The sequence below is a fragment of the Anser cygnoides genome, chromosome 7, assembly GCF_040182565.1.
Source record: "Anser cygnoides isolate HZ-2024a breed goose chromosome 7, Taihu_goose_T2T_genome, whole genome shotgun sequence".
Lineage (NCBI taxonomy): Eukaryota > Metazoa > Chordata > Aves > Anseriformes > Anatidae > Anser > Anser cygnoides.
Window position 1 is genome coordinate 26,374,153 of NC_089879.1, and position 19,788 is coordinate 26,393,940.

General features: G+C 35.7%; 1 protein-coding gene across 29 annotated transcripts in view; it reads left to right on the top strand.

The window, feature by feature from the left end:
* The window catches only part of CTNNA3 (catenin alpha 3), a 488,378-nt gene that overhangs the window by 321,308 nt on the left and 147,282 nt on the right, over positions 1–19,788 (top strand). For 27 of the 29 annotated variants that reach the window (XR_010833028.1, XR_010833027.1, XR_010833026.1 and 24 more), the window contains one exon: positions 16,566–16,722. The exons of the other annotated variants lie outside the window; for them this stretch is intronic. Coding sequence is in view for 22 of the 27 variants with exons in the window: in XM_013173300.3 (XP_013028754.1) it covers positions 16,566–16,722 (157 nt within the window). In the remaining 5 variants the exon portion in view is untranslated. Of the gene's footprint in view, positions 1–16,565; positions 16,723–19,788 lie in introns of those variants that run through there. 29 annotated transcript variants of the gene reach the window in all.

Sequence of the window (19,788 nt, forward strand, 5' to 3'; positions counted from 1 at the left end):
TTCAGCACCCTGGAGGCAGCTGGTGATGTAGATGGCAGGGAAAAGATGCAAGCACCAAGTCTGGTGCAGCAGTGGGGATGCTGGCGTTTGGCAAGGTTCAGACAACAGCAGCTGTCTGTGAGGAAACCTACAAAACCATTATTCTTTATGGCTTTTCTGGTGGTTTTCATTATCATTATTATTACTACTAATTCTTTTTAAAGTTTCTCACATCTGTTAGTACTGCAATTTAAAATAGGGGTAGAAATAGGAAGTGAATGAGGTAGAGGCAAGTTCAGTATATCTGTAGCATGGATAGGGTGAGGCTATACTGTCTGCCTTCTGGCATGTGTATAAGACCCCCATAAAGTTGCAGCTAAGGAATAAGCTTTTGGCGTTTTCTAGTGTCTTCTGTACAAGCTTGCAAAGCAAAAAAGGGTCAGGAAAATGTTCTTTTTCTTTTCTACGTGCCCACCTTCTACCTCTATTGGGGTAGACTTCCACCTCTATCAGGGGTACAGGGGTAGACTTCAGTGAATTTTGAGAATTCTAGAACATCTCCCAAGGAAGTGTCTGGCCTGGAGAAATGTGGTGAGGTAAATCTTACAGAGTTGGCCAATTCGCATTTCTGATGAGCTTCCAAGTTTTTAAAATGTGGTTTTAAATGTTTCCTGTAGAAGAAGAGCATCAACTTGAAGGCAGCAGATGAATACCCTTCTTGTGTTCTAATCACTTCTTCCTGGAAACCAAAATGTTAAAATGTCATTAAAAAAGAAGAAGAGAGTTAACTTGATTTGCAAGTGGCTTTGTATGTGCTACAATACTGGAATGACAAACTCCAAGTATTTGTGACAATTTGACAATCTGCTACACAAACTAAGAAAAGGCAGTCTAAAAAACAGAGAAACTACACACCCAAACGTAAATGCTGAATACTTACCTTCATTTTCAGTTCTTTAGTACTTCTGCAACATTTTAAACTGAAATAATGAGAGTGCCTCTTTTTAATACTAATTTTTATTTCTTGTCTCAATTTTATGTTAGGGTCTCTGTTAAATCCCTGAAGTGTTAAAGATAACTTTCACTCTCTTTGCTGTGGAAGGTTTACATATGCATTCAGGAAGATGTGTGTGGGACCTGTATCAAGGCTGGACATAGTTTGGTATGGGGTTAGGGAAGCTTTAGAGGATTTTTTTTTTTTCTTTTTTTCCTCATGATTGCCCCACACCTCTCAGCAGTACTAGGTGATTCTTGGAGTTATGCTTCTGAGTTAAGTTACACAAATTGTTTTTAAAAGGTACATGAACATTTATCCTAGTGTAATGAAAACATACTTCTTTGTATCGCTGTCAACCACTTTTCAGATGTCAGGAGATAGATATATGCAGGAATCTATTTCATTTCTAGCCTGGAGCATTGGATAAATATTGTTCATAGTATTGTGGCTTCCCCCTCGCCCCACAGTTCTCTTTGTTATTGAGGGAATTCTTTACCTGTGTGTTTGCAACTCATTCACAGGCCTCCTAGCCAGTAGCTTGTAATAACCATGTAGAAATTAAATCTGCCCATAACAGCTAGTCCCAAGAAGACCTTTGCTAAATTTGAACAGTACGTTAATACATACAAAATTTGTTCTGTGGCCTTTTCTCAGAGCTTAATTAAAGTTAACTAATACCATCAGAAGTTAATCATTATGTAACCTCTAAAACTCACTGTCAGTCAACTTTGTCACTACCAAAACAAATGCCTTCAATGCTATCCCTTCTTCTGCTTCAAATAATCTGAAAGGAGGAAGAAACAGTTAATTAAATGCTAGTTCTACCAAAATAGAGCTTGCAAATGAAACTTCTGATATGTTATACATCCTAGATATTTTAACCCTTCATTTAGTACTGTAGAGATTGCTGTATTTTTTTTTTATTACATCATTATTTTTTACTGGAATTTTTGAATATATAACTCCAAGAACAGGTGTCTTAATCTTTTCTGAATATAATGAAAAATCTCATGGTTGATATCCTGTCATGCCGTCTCTACACCTAACTCCTCCTAACTGTTGGCACTTGATAATGCTATTGAGATTATATAAAGTTTTTCAGGATACAGTGAGAGAGTAGTATGCTGTGGATGGGACTTGCCCTGTTTACAGAAGCTGAGGGAAGTTTCATGTGGAAGTACAGTCTTGCTTTGTCAGTGATCTGTGAATTTTTGATGTAATGATTAAAAGATCTTCTCTAACTTTACATTTACATTTTCTTTTATTTAGTTTCATTGGGGGTAGATTGCACTTCTAAAATTCACTCAAAAATTAGAGTGGATTTTATTAATAAATACACATAAGAAGTAATTCCTAATGCATTATCAACATAATCTCAATTTTATGTAATATTGACTGAAATACATTTTGTGATTAAATATTTTATGTACAGGATACTCAGCTTTTAAAGTTTTAGGAGCTTTTCAAATGTTGTTATTTTAATGGCTATTTATGGCAGATGTGAAATCAATAATTCCATATCCTTAAGCTGTGTTTTTTTTTTTTTTTTAACGTAGTGATTTTTTTTGTGTTTAGGTATTTCTTTGGGTTTGGGGTTAGTGGTAGATATTGAGACATTCTTAAGAGTTGTGGATGTCTGGATATTCACACTCCCTCACAGTGTTGAAAGAAATACTAGGAAGAGCTTGACAAAATTCTGCACAAAGTTCTGGTGAAAGAACAAAGCTAGCAGACTGTTGACATGTTTCTGTGGTTTTGTTAGTAGTCCTTGTTTTGGGAAATACTTTTTCATGATGTTGCTGCAGTATGTGTTGGGTATAATCTCCTTATACTTCTGTTACATTTCCTAGAGTGTATCCCTGAGAAGTGAGTGGCTCTTGCCCGAGAAACAGTCAATCTTCATCACAAATAGAATACTATATAATCACTTTTTAACATTCAAGTTGGAAGGGACCTTAAAGATATCTGCAGCACAGCCTTCTACTCAAAGCAAGTTCACCAGTGAATACAAACTGGCTTTCTCAAAATTTTGTCCAGTCACATCTCAAAAATCTTGAAGGACAGAGACTTTACAAACTCCATGGGCCCACTGTTCCTGTGCTTGATTGACCTTGGTGTGGAAATGTTTATGCATTTATACTGTTGTATAGGTAGTCCTTAACTTTTCTATGTATTTATCCACACCTTTCCTTTAGAGATGAACACCTCAACCATTCATAGCAAATGAAACGCCATCCTTCTAAAGATGAGGATGAAGTAGTCAATCATATGATAGTTAGGATTGAAAAGCAAAGTTTTGCTTTGCTTTGAATTTGTGATCCTGATGTTAGTCTGTTTTACGTGTTAGTCCGTGTAAAATGTTCTCATCTTGTTTACTGCTCAATAGGGGTAAAGTTAGTAAAGCATGGCCCGTGGGGAAAAGAAAATGAGGGATAGCATGCAAAACAACCAGGAAGGTAATTTCACTGTCAGAAGGCCATTTTTATGGCGACTGCAGTCTAAAATTTTTGTAAAGTGTGAATTGAAGTTTTAGATAGAAAAGACTTTCCTTTCAGAAACACATTTCTGAAGTTCTTGTTTTTAATATAGTGGCTGCTTTTGAGATGTTGCATATAGTTGGAGAATCTACTGCATAGAGAAAAGGGAGTTAATTCGTGGGGTACTTTTTAAGGGCAATAGAATAATGGCTATCAACTTGAGTTTGTTAGTACATCAGATGAATCATGTTCATCTTTGTAACAACTTTCTATATATGCAGGATAGTATGAATTACCAATGGCTTAAAAATGTATGGGTGATAGAAGGGCTGTCTGCAGATGTTGTCAACAGTGGAATAAATGAAAAGGATGTCTGAAAACTTGGATATAATTAAAGGGGGCTTAAATACAGTATCGCCTCCCATACATGGTTACACTTAGGTTGAAATTACATATGGACTTCTAAGGTATTACTAAGCTCCAGAGTAAGCAAAATAATTTGAGGACATTTATTCTCAAACAAAGCTATGTGTTACTAATTTGGCTAGGTTCTAAACCATGTGATCCTGGTGTAAGTTAATTCAACTTCAGCTCTTTCAACTTCACAGTACTAGCATACACTAGGGCAGAATTAGACCTTTTTTTTTTTTTCTTGGAGGTAAATTTCTGTAGCATAGTTGAGAAGTATTAGATTGAATTTGGCTCAGCTCTTACTCTGTCAAGTTGATGGGTCTGCCCACTTATTTAATTTTGTCAGAAGAATTTCTTTTTTTCTTCTGCTGTAATATCTGTCATTTCAGACCTTTTCCCTTGCTCCTTTTTTAAGTTAAATTGGTAGGCTTTTTTTGGTAATGTTACTGCAGCCCTATGCACCTTCTATTATTCTGTTGTCTTCTTTTGCCTTGCCTTTAGCTGAATGACTTGTCCTCAAATTAATGGCCAGTCTTGCTGAATATTGCTTCTTCTCATTGTGTCATAGGATTAGATGTCTGTTAGGTTCCATTTTTTTCTTTCTAAAATACAGGAGTAACTGTCCCATACTCTGAGGCTACCCTAATGAACACTTGCCCAGGTTTTTTCATGGTAACTCATTATGCCCAGGGGTAGCTCACTGAAAGATCTTCTATATCCTGTGCATGTCTTAAATCTCAGTTTAGGTTATCTGTGTTTTTATATAGTAATCAGCTGTTTAGAAGCTAGTTAGTAGGAGGTACGTAGGATTGTCTTATGATTGTTATCACCTTGCTCTATCCTCGGGTTTCCTTTCCCTTGGGTAATCTGTTATTGTTCCTTTAACTTATTGAGACTGGCTTTGATTTAATGAAGTGTGTAGAGAGTATGCTTTATCCTGTGCTGGATGAGGACATCTGTATGTACTGCAGTACAAGTAACGAGAATAAATGCTGTCCTCAGCTAACTTGTGCTTAGGAGTGCAAGGAGATACTTGAAAACTATTAGTTGAACTCCTGGCGATAGTCCTAAGCAGTAGAGCAGGAGGAATAACAATTTTCTGGTAATGTTTACCTGAGCTGTGGGATTTAGAGCACAGAAGTGCCATGTGTGGGACATGTGACAAAGTAATGATAGGTGATAATGACATTAGAACAACCTAAAGATGCTAAAATAGGAAAGAGAGAGGCTGTCTGTAATTGGCCAGCAACAAGTGACTACCTCAATTTAGATCAAGAAGCAGTGGTGAAGCAATGACTTTCAGATGTGTTCTGTTTTCATTGTTACTTGAGGTAATTTCAGATATTGTTTGATTTATGCCATGAATGATAATTACAGTTAGGTAGAAAGGCTGAGCTGCATGGAGCCTAAGAAATGGGCTAAAGCTTTTTAGCTTTAACTAAAAAGAAGAAGAGAGTCCTAGTGAAGCATGTACTTTTTCATTTTTTATTTTCTTTCTACAGGAAAAGAGAATTTAAAAAAATCCTTTTATTTGTGTGATCACTTGTCTGTTTCTTACACCATATTGAAATTATCCCATTGTCTAAATTATACGTGTTTCTGGTTTGTTTTTTATACACAGTATTTTGTGGCTTCTTTGCCTTTTTTGAAGTTCTAATTATATTTTGTTCTGAAAATCAAAATACTAGTATTGTTCAAGTATTTCAAAGTTGTTTTTTTTTTTTAAATATACATTATATTATTTCTTCATCAAAACGGGTAAAAATTCTTGCCAAGTTTGGTTATTCTAAAATCAAGTAAAAAAGTGCAAATAATACGATTCAAAAAAAAAAAAAAAAAAAGAACATGAGGCTGATCTTAAAGAAGAGCATTGTATTATACTGCTTGGATGAGTTCTCATGCCTGTTAGATTTGAGGTGGACCGACCTCTACAACACAACACCAGAATGATGTATGCCCCCTTTTTCAGTCATATTGGAATTGTCTTACAAAGACTCCGATGGCTACAGATTTGGAGCCTATTCACAAGTTTATACAACGGAGCTTTTCTTGGTAGGTGCTCCTGATTTAATGAATCTTGGCTGTTGGGGCAGTTCCAGATGGAATCAAGAAAGCTAATAACATGGCTGTATTTAGCCAGGTTTTAGCAACCTCACTTAGACCATGGGTCTGTTACTTTTAGATGATTCCCAGACAAAAAATCTGCTCTGTCGTGGTTATGGGAGGATTTTCCTTTCCTGTTTAAAAAAAAAATAAAAAATAAAAATCTTACAAGTATTGGTCTGAATTGTCTTACGGAATATAGGTATTGTTCATTTAATCAAAGTGGAATCAAGTCTTCTTGTAATTGGATATTGAGCACAATTTACCTTAGAAACTGTAAAGGATGCTGTAACCTGAAATAGTTAATTCAGGAATAGCTGTCTTCCTGTAGAATGTTACCAGATTGAACCTGGAACTGTAAGCTTCCTGACTGGAAACCTTAATTAATGTCTGCTGTTTGTGTTATTCAGGTAGTTGGACTAGATGATGTGAGGAATTTGTGTAGCTTTAGAGTCCATCAGTCTCAGTGTCAGAGCAAGCTCTGTACTGTTAGATGAAGATGCCTGGCTGTGCTGTAATTTTTACTTTTAGTGAAGGTTTCAGGGCTTTATTTCCAGACATACCTGGAGTCCATCTGGATTGCTCAATTCACCTATTTAATAAAGTTGACTACATTATATAACAGTTCTGGTTGTTCTCCCAGGCAGTTTACCTGTTTTTTATGTTTTTCAGGATAAAAATTTTAAGGTTTTTATGGTACTGAAACAGCTTTTTATATAGTTATATCACTTTTTTTTGGCAGAGCCAGTCCCCCGGTAAATCAACTGAAACAAAAACAAATAGGAGGAAAAAGACTTGATTGTATTCAACGAGAAATAGGGTTTGACTTTCAGATAGCTTATCATTTGAAGCTTGAACAGAAAAAAAATAGAAATTACTTGTGCAGTATCTGAGTCTTGATGGACCCATTTTGTAATCAAAACTGTTTAGTTACTGTGATGAATGGAAATGGGGTTAAAGTGACCTAAGAATTACTGAGGTGGAATACTGAGCTCCTAGCTGAGAAGATCGAGCATGAGAGGGAATGAACACAGCAAAGTCTCAACTTAGACAAATGTGTTAACTTTAAGAGAGTGTTGGAAGAGCTGTTGTAGGACTGAATAGAAAAGGGCTTTTGTGTATTACACTGCTGAAAGTTACTTTGCCTTTGGTATTGATGCCCAAATAAAGAACAATGAAATTACTACTTAAATGCAGCTATGGAGCATCCATCACATGTGACCAGATTCGTAGGTGGTTTTGGCTTAACAAATGCAGAGTCTATTTAATTGGGTACTAGTACTTGGTTGACCTTTGTTCCATCTTTGTAGCTCATTTCTGGGACCCTTTGGGCAGCAGACACTGATACAGTTGAACAGCTATTGTTCTCAATGCTTTATTGCTAGCACATGTTGTAGATCAGTTGTTGAGGTGCACAGAAGAGAGCAGTACTAATGTTTGCCCATTGTGCAGAAGTCTGTGTGCTGCAAAGCCTAGCTCCCCAAGGATTCCTGCTTATATTCCACACAAGCAGTGGGGAGAGCACCTGAATTAGAATCTTTTTGAAAGCTGTAGGTGTCTGGCCATCACAGTATGGATGAGCAGTCAGTTCTGAGAGCAGAGCAATAAAGGCAGGACAGATCTGCTCTTGCTATGTTACCTGAGTGGTGGTAAAGAACTGGGTAAAGATATAAAAACGAGTACTTTTCACGTAGTCTGTCTACCTGCTGTAGACTTCTAACAGAAATCAGTAACTTTTTTTTTGTTGCATTGTTTTTCTCCTCTCTAACGTTTTTTGTTTTGAGGAGAGTGAAGAGAAATTCATTTCTAGAAGACATCAGAGCATATTTTGCATAACCCTGGAAAAGGAACTGCTTCATTTTATGGAGGAATCTTTTCTAGGGGCAGTGCCTGCGTATATTGAAGTGAGTAAGTGAAGAACAAATGGGATATCACGAAAATATGATGGGTTCTCTTCAGCATTCTTGACCACCTCGAACAGACTGGGAATGAGATCTATTTATGTTGTTAACACTTGTTGGATTTCCCTCTGATCAGATGCATTGGAATTACTACTAAAATATATGTGTCTAATTTCATATTAAAATTTTGGTATAAGTTAATGTTTTCCTAGTGTTAAAAGCAGTTATTTTCCTCAATTGTTGAGTGAGCCTTACTGCGTTATTTTAAAAGACAAGCATTATTAAAAAACATTTCCTTTGCCAATGGAAAAACAACATTAAAGCTTCATAATTATATATAGTTGAAGAATGTTAAAATGTGTTCAGAGTCAAGTATTATATTTAAAATATTAGTATCTGTAAGTAAGATGGTGAATTAGCTTAGTTTTGAAATGAGGTAGGTGTGAGCTTTAACTGTTGCAGAAAGCAAATCTAAAGCTATTTTAATGGGGGAAAATAATAATGGTACTTACTAAAAGATTAAATTTAAGGACTTTAGTTAGACATTATAAATAAAATATGTTGGACAGTAATCTTTTTTTTTTCTGTGAACTTAAAATATCCCGAAAGTTGTGCATCAGAATCAAACTCCAGAAACCCGAACATTTTCAGAAGATTTGAGTCAGCTCTAGCTTAAACAGCATTACTTTATATAAAGTGCAGCTCTGTATTCTGAACATAACTTTCAGTGAGTGCTGTGGTTTAATATAAGCTATTTTCTAATTTTATTTTGGTATGTAACTCACTTGAGGGGTAAATGAAACCTTAAATTCTTTGTGTGCTGCTTTCAGTTCTCGGCAATCTGACACCTCAAAGACTTGTGTGTCAAGAATGAGAATACAAGTTTGTAAAAGCCTGATGTTATTATTTAAAAGTCTGATTTTTTTTTTCTAGCAGTACATGTCATTCTCATAAGTTCAAGATCATTTATTTGCATAAATAGATAATGTAGTTATGGGTAGAAGATAACTGTACTAAGTCTCGGTTTTCATGTTTTCTGCGTAAGGTCTATCTATAGATATATCCAGGCCGGATGTGGCTCGGGGCAGCCTGCTCTAGTGGTTGGCAACCCTGCCCAGGGCAGGGGGCTTGAAACTAGATGGTCTTTAAGGTCCTTTTCAACCCAGGCCGTTCTATGATTCTGTAAGTATTAAATTAGAAAACTCAGTCAAACAATTTTGAGGATGCAGTGTGCTCAGTAACAAGTAACTTCTAGATTGTCTTTATCTTACATCATATCTTTTTTCTTCCTATTCTGTATGTATTACTTTTTACCTTCATATTCACTCTTTATTTCACAAGAATCTTGCATTCTGCTACTATACGCATTTAGCAGAACATTTTTTCAGCCTTTCTTATTTTTCAATTTGTGACACTATGTTCAATTCACAAGATATTATTAAAAGCCTTTTTTGAAGTGAGAAATAGTAACTTTCTTGCTATTTTTTTTATTTAGCAGAGATCTCTGTGGTCCAGGTGCTTGTTAGGTATTATTTTCACGAGTGTGCTATGAAGTTGACCGCATGTGATACATGCGGAAGTGTTAATTTTGTTATGGTGTATATATTTTGTATTGCATGTTTTTGTAAGAGAGGCTGAACAAGAGATTGGAAGACAACCTATTGATTGATGTGGCTGATGCATTACAGGCCAAATTGGGATTGTGCTCTCCCTGAAAGCATCTTGGTATGAAGCCTGCAGGCTGGGACAGCAGGCAGCTGAGGTACTGAAAGCAGAGATCTGTGACATAAGCATGGAGTGAGAAACTAGAGAAGGGAGCAAAGGGCTTGCGTATAAGGAGAGAAATGAGCTCTTGACCAAGGTTTTGTGATGCTAAAAAGATTAGTTCCACAGGAACTGTGAAGAGTGTGGAGCAATTTGTACAGTTGAGGAAGCCACTAAGAGTTCTTGGACTAGAAAACTAGGCTGTGAAGATGTAGCGATAAGTGATGGTATTAGGTTTCAAGTGTTTTTTAATTAAATTGTCTACCGAGATGATCTGAGTTTTTTTTATTGGAGAAGCTATGGAGAACTAAAACCTTGTTTGAGCTTACTGCGTAAGAGCAGAAGGATACATTCTCCTGTTCGCTTTCCTTTGGCAAAAATTGGAAATGTTTGGTATCATTTGGTTTGTTTCTTCACAAGAAAAGTGTGTGTCAGTTCTAACTGAAGAGTTTGCTAGAGTCAGAAACCCCTTTGTGGAGGATTTAATATTTATTGCGGAAGTGGCAGAGTACAAAATCTTAACCATCCGTTAATTTTTAAGTGCTCACTTAATGTCTGAATTTCTCTATTCATTTTCAAGATTGTGCAGTCAGTACTTAGAGTGCTTATTGGCTAAAAGCTAAGCCTGTCCCTTGTCCCAGAGACCCACGTCCTTCCTCATTTGACTAACCTGCTTAGAACCCTGCGGTGATCTTTTCTATTTTATACTGCTCCAGATCTGCTTTAGGTATTGATCTCATTCTTTTTTATGGCCTTATCTAACCTCAGTGTGACCTATTTGCTTCTTATCCTACTGTCCCCCTGGTTCTTCTCTTGAAGACATTCCTATCAGATGTGGTGTCACATCACACTGGTCATCAGTCCCACTTATTTCCACAGGAAGAGCTGATCCCTTTCTGCTCTAATGGTGAGAGCTGCTTGTGAAGGACAAGTGTCATTTAACAGGATCTTTAGGGAATTTAGTTTCTAAAATCTGTCTGTACTCAGTATGTGGAAGGTAGAGACTAGTAAGTTGGACTGTTTTGACAGGTTACCTGCAGACAGCAGAAAAGACATTTTAGTTTCAACAGGTCTCTGAATGCCAATGTTTTTACAGAAAGAGCTGTCAGATGTTGGCTGTTCTTTGGCATGGTATTCTTTACAAGGTTCAAACATGTTTTCTCTTCTCTTTGTTCTTGGGAATGGCCAAAATGATGAATTTGAGGTCTATAAGTAACTGAAAATGGTTTCTCAGAACTGGAAATATTTCACTAAGCTTAAGGAAGATAAGCCCTTAAGGAACATGTAAAGATTGCATAGTCCACATTCTGTCCCCCTCTTTCTTTGACCAATACAAGATCAACTCTTCCATGGATTAGAGGGTTAAAGTATTCCTGATGAGGGTTTAGCTACCCTCATCTTAAAAACATTGGGTGATGGAGAGTTCGCAGTCTACCCAGACAGTCTGGTTTTGTGCATAATAATTGTCCTTTCAGTTAGGCGTTGTATTTAAACAATAAAACTTCTCCCTCATGTCCAGTGCTTCCTGACCTGTTCCTGGTGGCAGAGATTTTTGTTTTTTTTTTCCCACTCAGCACCTGTTTGAAAATTGTCCTATCTCATTTTTATACTACTGTTTATATATGCTACCAGTATAGTTATTAGTCCTTGTTATCCCAGTCCTTCCTGTAACAAATTTATGACAGACGGGTTTCCTATTAATAGGCTGGCCAAAATGGCAAAGGTAACATTCTCATATATATGGATATATTACAGTACTTTGCAAAGTTGTTTTCTGGCCTTTTCTAGGACCCAAGTGCAATTTGAACTATTTATTCCCTTTCTAGATGGCAGATGAAAACCTGAAATATACTCTACTGTGCATGTTGGCTTTGTTCTTCTGTTTTGCTCTTCTTTCTCTGCTTTTTCATACTCCGTTTATTTCTGTTTGCTGACATTATCCTGTTCTTACATTGCATGTTTTTTGTGTATAATTTTAGAATAGCAATAGGCACCCTATATTAAGAATGATGCTTGATTTTAATATATTCTTATTCTGAATTTTTACTCAGCTTCTTCTTTTTCTCATGACGTGTTGTGTTCTGGTGAAGGAAAACAATGCTTTAGAGTAGGATGAATTTTCCTGTTGTACCTTGTACCTTTGAAACAGCAAACAATGAGTCATGTCTGAAAGACAAAGGAAACTGAGTTTTCTACTAATTCTTAGTATTAGCAATTCCTAAAATGGTTAAACTGTTAAAATTTCTTTTTAAAAAAAGTATGAAAGTAAGCTGTTAGTTGACTGAACTTTCTGTTTCTATCTTTCATACAGAAAGAATATTACAGGCAACATTGTCTCTCAACCAAAGTGGCTTGGGCATTGAACTGAAGCTTGTTAGGGTTGCTTTTGTTCCACAGAAGTTTATATGAGGAGCTGCAGGATGTGATTTATACTGTCACAGAAATGGTATTCCTCAAGTACTACAAGTTTTGAAAACATGGTCTGAGTAGCAGTCTTGAGTCACTGGTGTTTTCCCCCTCATTTTCCTTCCTGATTTTCATGTCTGGGAATTAAAATCAGGCATTGAGAAGAAGGCCTTAGGCCTCTGTTCTGCTCTGCAGAGAAGTGTCATTAGGAACTGAAAGCTCTGTCTACTGATAGAGGAGATAAAGGAAAGGGAGAGGATATCAGTGCAGGCCCTTTCCTACTTGAGTTTGTCTATTCCTTTGTGTATGTGTAGGATTTTTTATTACTAAGTCGCTTGTGACAGCCACAGTGTACAGTTCCTTACAGATTAGAAATAAGGTCATTGTAGCAAATAATTGCCTTTTTATTGTATTGCTGAAGCACCTTTAATTGAATAGAAACCATAAGCAGTAGATTCCATCAGTGGAGGTGCTGAGAGATGTGGTAACAACATAATTGAAAAGGTGAGCTGAAGCAGTTAAAAAACTTGGTATGGTTGCATCTTTTGCATTTTAAGCATTTATTTTAATAAAGGAAGTGACTTGAAGTTCTGGTGAAACTATGTCAGTTGAGTCTAGCTTTAGCATAATGTGCTACTGCCTACTTTGAAGTATTTACTCAAAGTGCATTTTTAGTGCCAAAGGTAGTAATATAACAGAGGAAAATGATGAACATTTACCTTTATAAAAATGAACCCTAATAACCTCTTAAATTCTCAGCTTTAGCTATTTGAAAAAAAAAAAGTCTGTGCTTGCAGAGCTTTCAGTAGAAGCAACGTACATAAATGGAGACTGAAGCCTTCAGCTGTTTGAGCAGAGTAGTTTGTTGACTTACATCAGAAGCCAGAAGCAATTGGCTATCAAATCATAAATAAATGTCTGTAGGGAGACACCTTACGTTTCCAAAGAAGTGATGCTGCAAATGAACAGTGCATGTGGGAATGTGAGCGGAGAGGTTATTATGGTAGTTTGCCTATGCCTAGGAGATAGGCACCTTTGCTGGTGTCTTTGAATAGGCCTTTCAAGGTCCCTGGTGACTCACTTGAAATGTATGCATTCTGATGAGGTATAAATGATCAACCTTTTCAACTGTGTCAGCATTGCTGTGCTGTTGTTATTTTTCAAACGTTAGAAATAAAATGATGCATGATTTTAGCAGTGCTCCAAACTGAGCTCTGCATTCATTTTGGGAGAGCTTCTCATTTCCCTGGAATTTACTATGTTTCTTCATTGCATTTTATTGGAGTAGAGAAATTTATTTACAAATTCAAATACATGTTACCTTCTACACATTCAATATTTTAACAGAATGTATTTCTAGAAAATTACATTAAAATAATATAGTTCAGCAGGGAATTGGATCGTGTTTTTCACGAGACATAAATGATGCCCCTACTTTTAGGGGTGGAATCACGCCATCAAGGCAAATCTGCTGCAAGATGACACAGTTGTTAAATGCTGTTGCTGCAGGTTGTGCAGATCTGGAGTATGGATAAAATACGGTTCTGTAATACATGGTGAAGGGGCTATATTGAAGAGATGTCTGAAAAGTAGGGGAAGAATTGTATATTTAGCATAATCCATGTTATAGTTGGAAAGGCAGAAAGAGTAGTCAGTTCTAAGTCCTTAGTTGGACCTGGCTAGAGAAGTGCTTTGTCAGCTGCTTGTCACATCTATAATTTTAAAAGGCAGTGGCTTTGTTTTAAGGAGATTGTATGAAATTAGACTTTTTTTTTAATGAATCTTTAGACTTACTATCAACGTGTATGGTATGACTTGTGAGCTGTATTTTTTCTTCTGTTGTTTCATAGGTAAACAACTGAAACCATAGCTGTTGATTGTGGATTTTGAGATGCTTTTGATTCTTTTTAGGAGTATTCCATAATGTCTGAGGTGCATATTTAGTGTGTGGTGTTTTTTATCAGAGATTTTTGAAACAGGGTTTGCAGCTTTAGAAAGAAGACTGATCGGACCCAGGATTTTCAGATGCTAATTGCTCAACCATTGAACAATTTTCTCCTATAGCATACACTTTTTGCATTTAATCAGAGTTAACTTGACACTTTGGCTCTTTCCTAAAATTTTTAATCCATGGGTAACATAATAGCATGTTCTTTAAGGCTATCTACATGGTGCTTTGGTGTTTATATGAAGGCAAAATTCATTGTCAAAGATGCTGAAAGTCTAAGCAATTTAGGTATCAATCTGCAAAATGGAAAGGATGCAAATACAGCTTTATTTACTTTGTACTTTTGAGCATAAATTTGCATATCTTTTTATCAAATTAAGACGGTTCTTCTGTGTACTTCACCACTAATTGGTAGTAATTCTAAGTGGTGGGGATCGTCATTATGTTTAGAAGACAATTGAACAATGTTTAAATGAAACAGTGTTTAAATATATTTTTATGTTATTATTTATAATCAAATAACATCTTTAGGATATTATGTTACAGTTTTATGAAAACAAATAGTAAATAATTTCAGTATGTTGATGGAATATTGTATGTTGGTGCTATTTTATGCAACAGATGACATACTGATATTGCAGTCTTCCTTAGTTCAGCAATTAGTGCACTTGATACTTTAGTCCAAAACAAATAGTGGTTTTTATGTGTTAGAGAACTGAAGGTAAATGGAGAGCTTTTTGCCAGGTAGAAATAGAATTATTGTATGGTTGGTTTGGGTTTTGCTGTGGTGGTGATTTTTTTGCATGTGTTTTGTTGCTGTTCTATTTTTTTTTCCCTTCCTGCAATTTGATTTTCATGATGCACATGGAGTAGTCTATTCATTTCATTTTTACACCGACTCTTTGTCTTCAGTCTCTCTCCTTTACTAGACTCTTCTTTAAAATCTTTTTTTGTTTAGATCTATGATGATGATATCGGTGTTGTTGTCTTGAATGGGAGAGACTTCTTTCTAGAAGTATAGTCCCCCTAAATGGGTAGGGAATTGCCCTTAAAAAATAAGTACTTGAGATGTGGAGCAAAACACTTGCATCATGATTTTTCAACAATTGCTTCTGTTTATACTTCTCTGACTGATGATTTCTCTGACTTGCTTATATTGACTGATGAAGTGTAAATGCAGATACTTTTTTTTTGCTGCTGCCTGCCCAGTTGGTTCCAATTCTAAACTTATGATTTTCCTGTAATGAATTTTATTTTCCTGCTGGAGAGTAGGATGCTTGTTTGTTTGTCCTTGTATTTTTTGATCACTTCCGCAGTTGCTGAAGAAATCTCTTCATTGTAGTTACATACCTTTCTCCTTTTCCAGCTACCTGGTAAAGTAACAAGAAGTCTGTTCTTCCTTACCAGAGTTGTTAGTAAAAGACTTAGTCCCAGCAGTTCTATTGTGAAAGACTGTCTCTCTATGTTTCTTCATTATGACAGCATGAATGTTATTAGGAAGTTTGTAATTACTTAAATTTCACCAGGTTGGTCAAGTTCATGTGATATGTAAAAATGCCACTCATATAAAATGGTTATTTAGTTTATGATCCAGAGCAGGGTCAAGAGGATTGATACCAGCGTAAAGAAACATCAGTTGTATTTAGGATGAGGAATTTCCTAGTTCTTATTCTTCAGTGTAATGACTCTATTACAGTGGCATGGTGTTAAAACTGTTTCATGAACGTATAATATCAGCACTGGGGATTAGTGTGGTATCTTGTTTGGATTCTTCATATTTTTTGTTTTATATGGTGTTTTAAACTCTCCCTTTGCTAAATAAACAATATAGTTTGATTTATGTAAAGTTTATGGATGTAACATCACTAAAAGGCTGTATTAGAAAAAGCCCTCTAGCCAATTAACAGATTGAAGTGATACCTAAAGAATTAATCACTTTATGATCTAATATTTCTATCTTATATTAGTCTCTGTTAGGAGAGATGGAATCTGTACTCTTCATGTGAGCATAGTTACTACTTCTAGGCCTAACTGATACAGAAATACCAGTCTGCTGCGTTTATAAAGATTTTGGATGTATTATGTCCCTGACGTTGATCAGGCAGCTGTTGTCCTTGCAAAGTCAACTGCTTTTACATGGTAAAGGCTGATAATATCTCATTCCGTGAAGATAATGCCATAATGGATTCCATAATATCTGCTGTTAAGAAATGTAAGTTTGAAACCGAAGTGATTATATGCAGTACCTGTATGTCCGTCCCTTATGTAAGTAAAAACTTCATTGTATTTGTATATTGCAAACTGGAATAGCATGAATTGTCTAACTGAAAGTAAAACATTGGAATTCTTGTTACCCAGTTCACTTAGAATCACGCTCCTTCTCACTTCATGAAGATAAAAAGGAAATTGGCCTAAGCAACATCTGACTGATAATCCTGTTGTGAACAGAAACAAAAGCTAAACAATTCTTTTGTTTAGAAAACTTAAGAGCTCCTCTGCAGTAGTAAGTTATGAATAAAAAATTGTTTCAGAAGACATTATTTAGTTGTTGTTTTGTTTGTTTATATGTTTTGGTACAGGTTATTAATGCTGCTTTAGCTCTTTCTGCCAGACCAAAAAGTCAAGTTGTGAAAAACAACATGGAGATGTATAGGAGTACATGGGAGAATCACATCCATGTTCTTACTGAAGCTGTGGATGATATAACGAGTATTGATGATTTTCTGGCTGTATCAGGTACGATAATTTTCAGAATCTGATTATTCTTTTATGTACTTTGAAAAGTAACTCTCCTCTGTAAAGTTTTCAACAGGAAACAAATAGAAGATTAGATCTTGTAAGGTTTTGTGAAACTGTATGTATAAAGTGTTCCAGCATGGTAGGTATTTTTAGTCTGCACAGCGTAGAACTCAGTAGAGGTGATTTGAACAAACTGTAGGGGTATGAAGCAGAACTGCTATGTTGTAGGGGTTACATTTATCCAGCCTCACAGGTTGATCCGCCTCTAACTTTTAAAATGCTCTGTGCATCTGTGAGAAGTCTTCTGTAGGAAGGAAGCATATAACAGTGTATATAAACACAGAGGAGGAGATTTCTCTGGGTGTTGTCCCCCCTATGTATCATTATTGAAAACAGTGCAGTTAAATGTTTAGTAGATCCAAAGACATAAAAAGCTGTTGTAATTTACCAGAATATCACCAATAGAAATTTTCTGTGGACACTTGATAACTTGATTGATGAATTTTGAGTTCAAGGGGGAAAAGAATGGGATGCTAAATCACATAGATGTGATCTGAATAACATTGATAGATGCTTGAGCTTTTCCTTGAGCTGAGCAGGTACCAGATTTCCAAACATCCAGTGGTGTTCTAGATGTGCATATAAATTTTTGCATGCAAATAAAACCTGGTTCTACAGTAATTCTTGTGATAGACATGGGCTACTTCTTCAAGTTGATATATTTTAAAACATCTCATAAATAGAACAGATGCACTGTAGCATTTCCAGAAACTTTAAAGCTATACATATTTGTCAAGAGGAATGTAACTATAAATTTATTCACTGAAGGAGCCTTTAATATCAGTAAACTATTTATTGAAGCAAAGATTGTCTTCAACACTGAAATGGGAGAACAGCTGTTCTACTTCCTGCACTTGAAAGACCAAATTCCACACTTCTGACTTGCCTTAGTGTGTAACATGGAAAAGAATGAAAAGTTTGTGTTATCTTCATTAAATGTGGTTTAAATTTTCTTTCCTTATGGCTAGTGTGACAACTGTTTGCCTGTTCTTCTCTGGGCAAGTCCCTAGAACTTAATTCCATTTGTTAGGATTATGTGCTTTATGTAGCAGTGTAGAACATGAATAGTTCTGCAGATGTCAGTAGTTTGAAACCATGGTAAGTGGATTCAGAGCTAAGTGCATTCTGAAGTTGTTTGTTGTTAATTAAAAATGAAGGTGTACTCCTGTCAAAAACTTGGCTTGGGTATTAGTTTCTCTAAAGATGACTTGTGTATTTTCAAATACAACATCTTTACTGGGGTGGCTGGAAACAGCTGGACTGAAGTCCCCATAACTGACTTGTGAGTGGGACATGGCTACTGCAGTGCAAAAACCATAAGCAGAGATGACTGCTCAGGTCTGGATGTACAATTTGTTAGTTTTGACTCAGAGCAGCAGACTTCTCTTTGCTTTATGTTAGTCCATTGGAATACCGAACCAAGTGATTTAGGTCCAAATGTAGAAGAATTTACTGCAAAATAGTGTGAACGGATTATTTGTGGAGCTACTGTCCTTACATGCATCTCAGTACAGAAAAACAACCTGAGGTTGTTTTCAACTGTAATTTAGCCTTTAATGGAAGCCAATTATAAACCATCCTATTTCATACAGCGTCCAGGAGGTTGCAAATCTTAAATTTTTGCAAGTAATGCAAGAGTCATTAGTAAAACAAATGAACAGGTCAGTTCTCTAAATTGCTGATGAATTAATTACGTAAATCTCTTTATCCTACTATGAAATATCCTGAGTTTCAAATTTTTTCTTTAAAATTCTTTTTTCTTTAAAATTCATTGAACTAGACATTTATCTTTGACCACAAAACTGAGATTCATTTAAATAATATATTTCAGATATTTTGCAAAAATTCATTGTCTTGAAGAATAAAATTAGAAACTACATTAATGCATGGAAAAAAAAATCTCTCATTGGACAGCTACTCATTTCAGGGTTAACTCATCAATTTTTGGTCTGTTCTCTATTACTTGAGTACAATTGAATGATTTAGTGTTCGACGGTAAATAAAAGCAGAAACAGTAACTTAAGTAGCAGTGTGTAGGCCTACATATTAAGAGGTCCAAAGAACTGAGCATTCATACAGTTACTCTAGAGAGGACATGTAGAACATTTTCTGTAAGCTTTGGCAGGACGTTTCTGCACATTGTAATTCATGTCCATCTTCAAGTGTCATGTTTTCTCTTACGTGATCTGCTGAGCAGATGCTTCCTTACGGTAGTATAATTTATTTCCTTTGGGAAGATTTTTATTTTCAGCTCATGTACATAGAACTAATTATTAAGACTAATTAGAAGGAATGGTGCAAGTTACTCTCGGTATAATCATCAGTGTATTAGCACTGTTACTGTGCTCTGAGAGTAAAACATGTTGCTCTATCTAAATAGAAAAGTTAAATGTATAATAAAGGAAGTTACCTAACTCTTTGGGAAATTACTTGGTCATTAGGAAAGATAACGAAGGTTAAGTGTTTTGTTTCATGTCAGAGGAATTAATACAAGAATAGATTTATAATGTACCTATTTTTTCTTCAGAATATTTTTTTTTCTAAGTTAAATGCCAACATGGATGTATTGGGGGGAAAATGTTCTTTAAATATTAGTTCAAAATTAATACTGTGCTGATATACTGTATCAGATATAGGCAGTTGGTTTTAATGGCTGAATTTGCAGGTGTAGCTGCATCTTTCAGGATGGCAATGGAAGTGGTTAGTCTATATCCAAAAATATCGTACACTTTTTTTCTAAATATTGTGAACATACCTCTAGTAATTTTGGTAATGGAGGATTCTAAATCATTAAACAGAATTGTCTACCTAAGAGTTTTATTTTATATTGCATCTCTGGTTGCTTGATAGGTCAGATTTTTCTACCAGATACACAATGTACTTCCCAAACTTCGTAAGAATTGGGAATTTCTATTTTGTCGTTTAGTTTATGTATCTCCTTTTCACACAGTGTCACCCGAGGCTTGGATTGCAACTCATTTTATAAAATGATATTGTTACGAG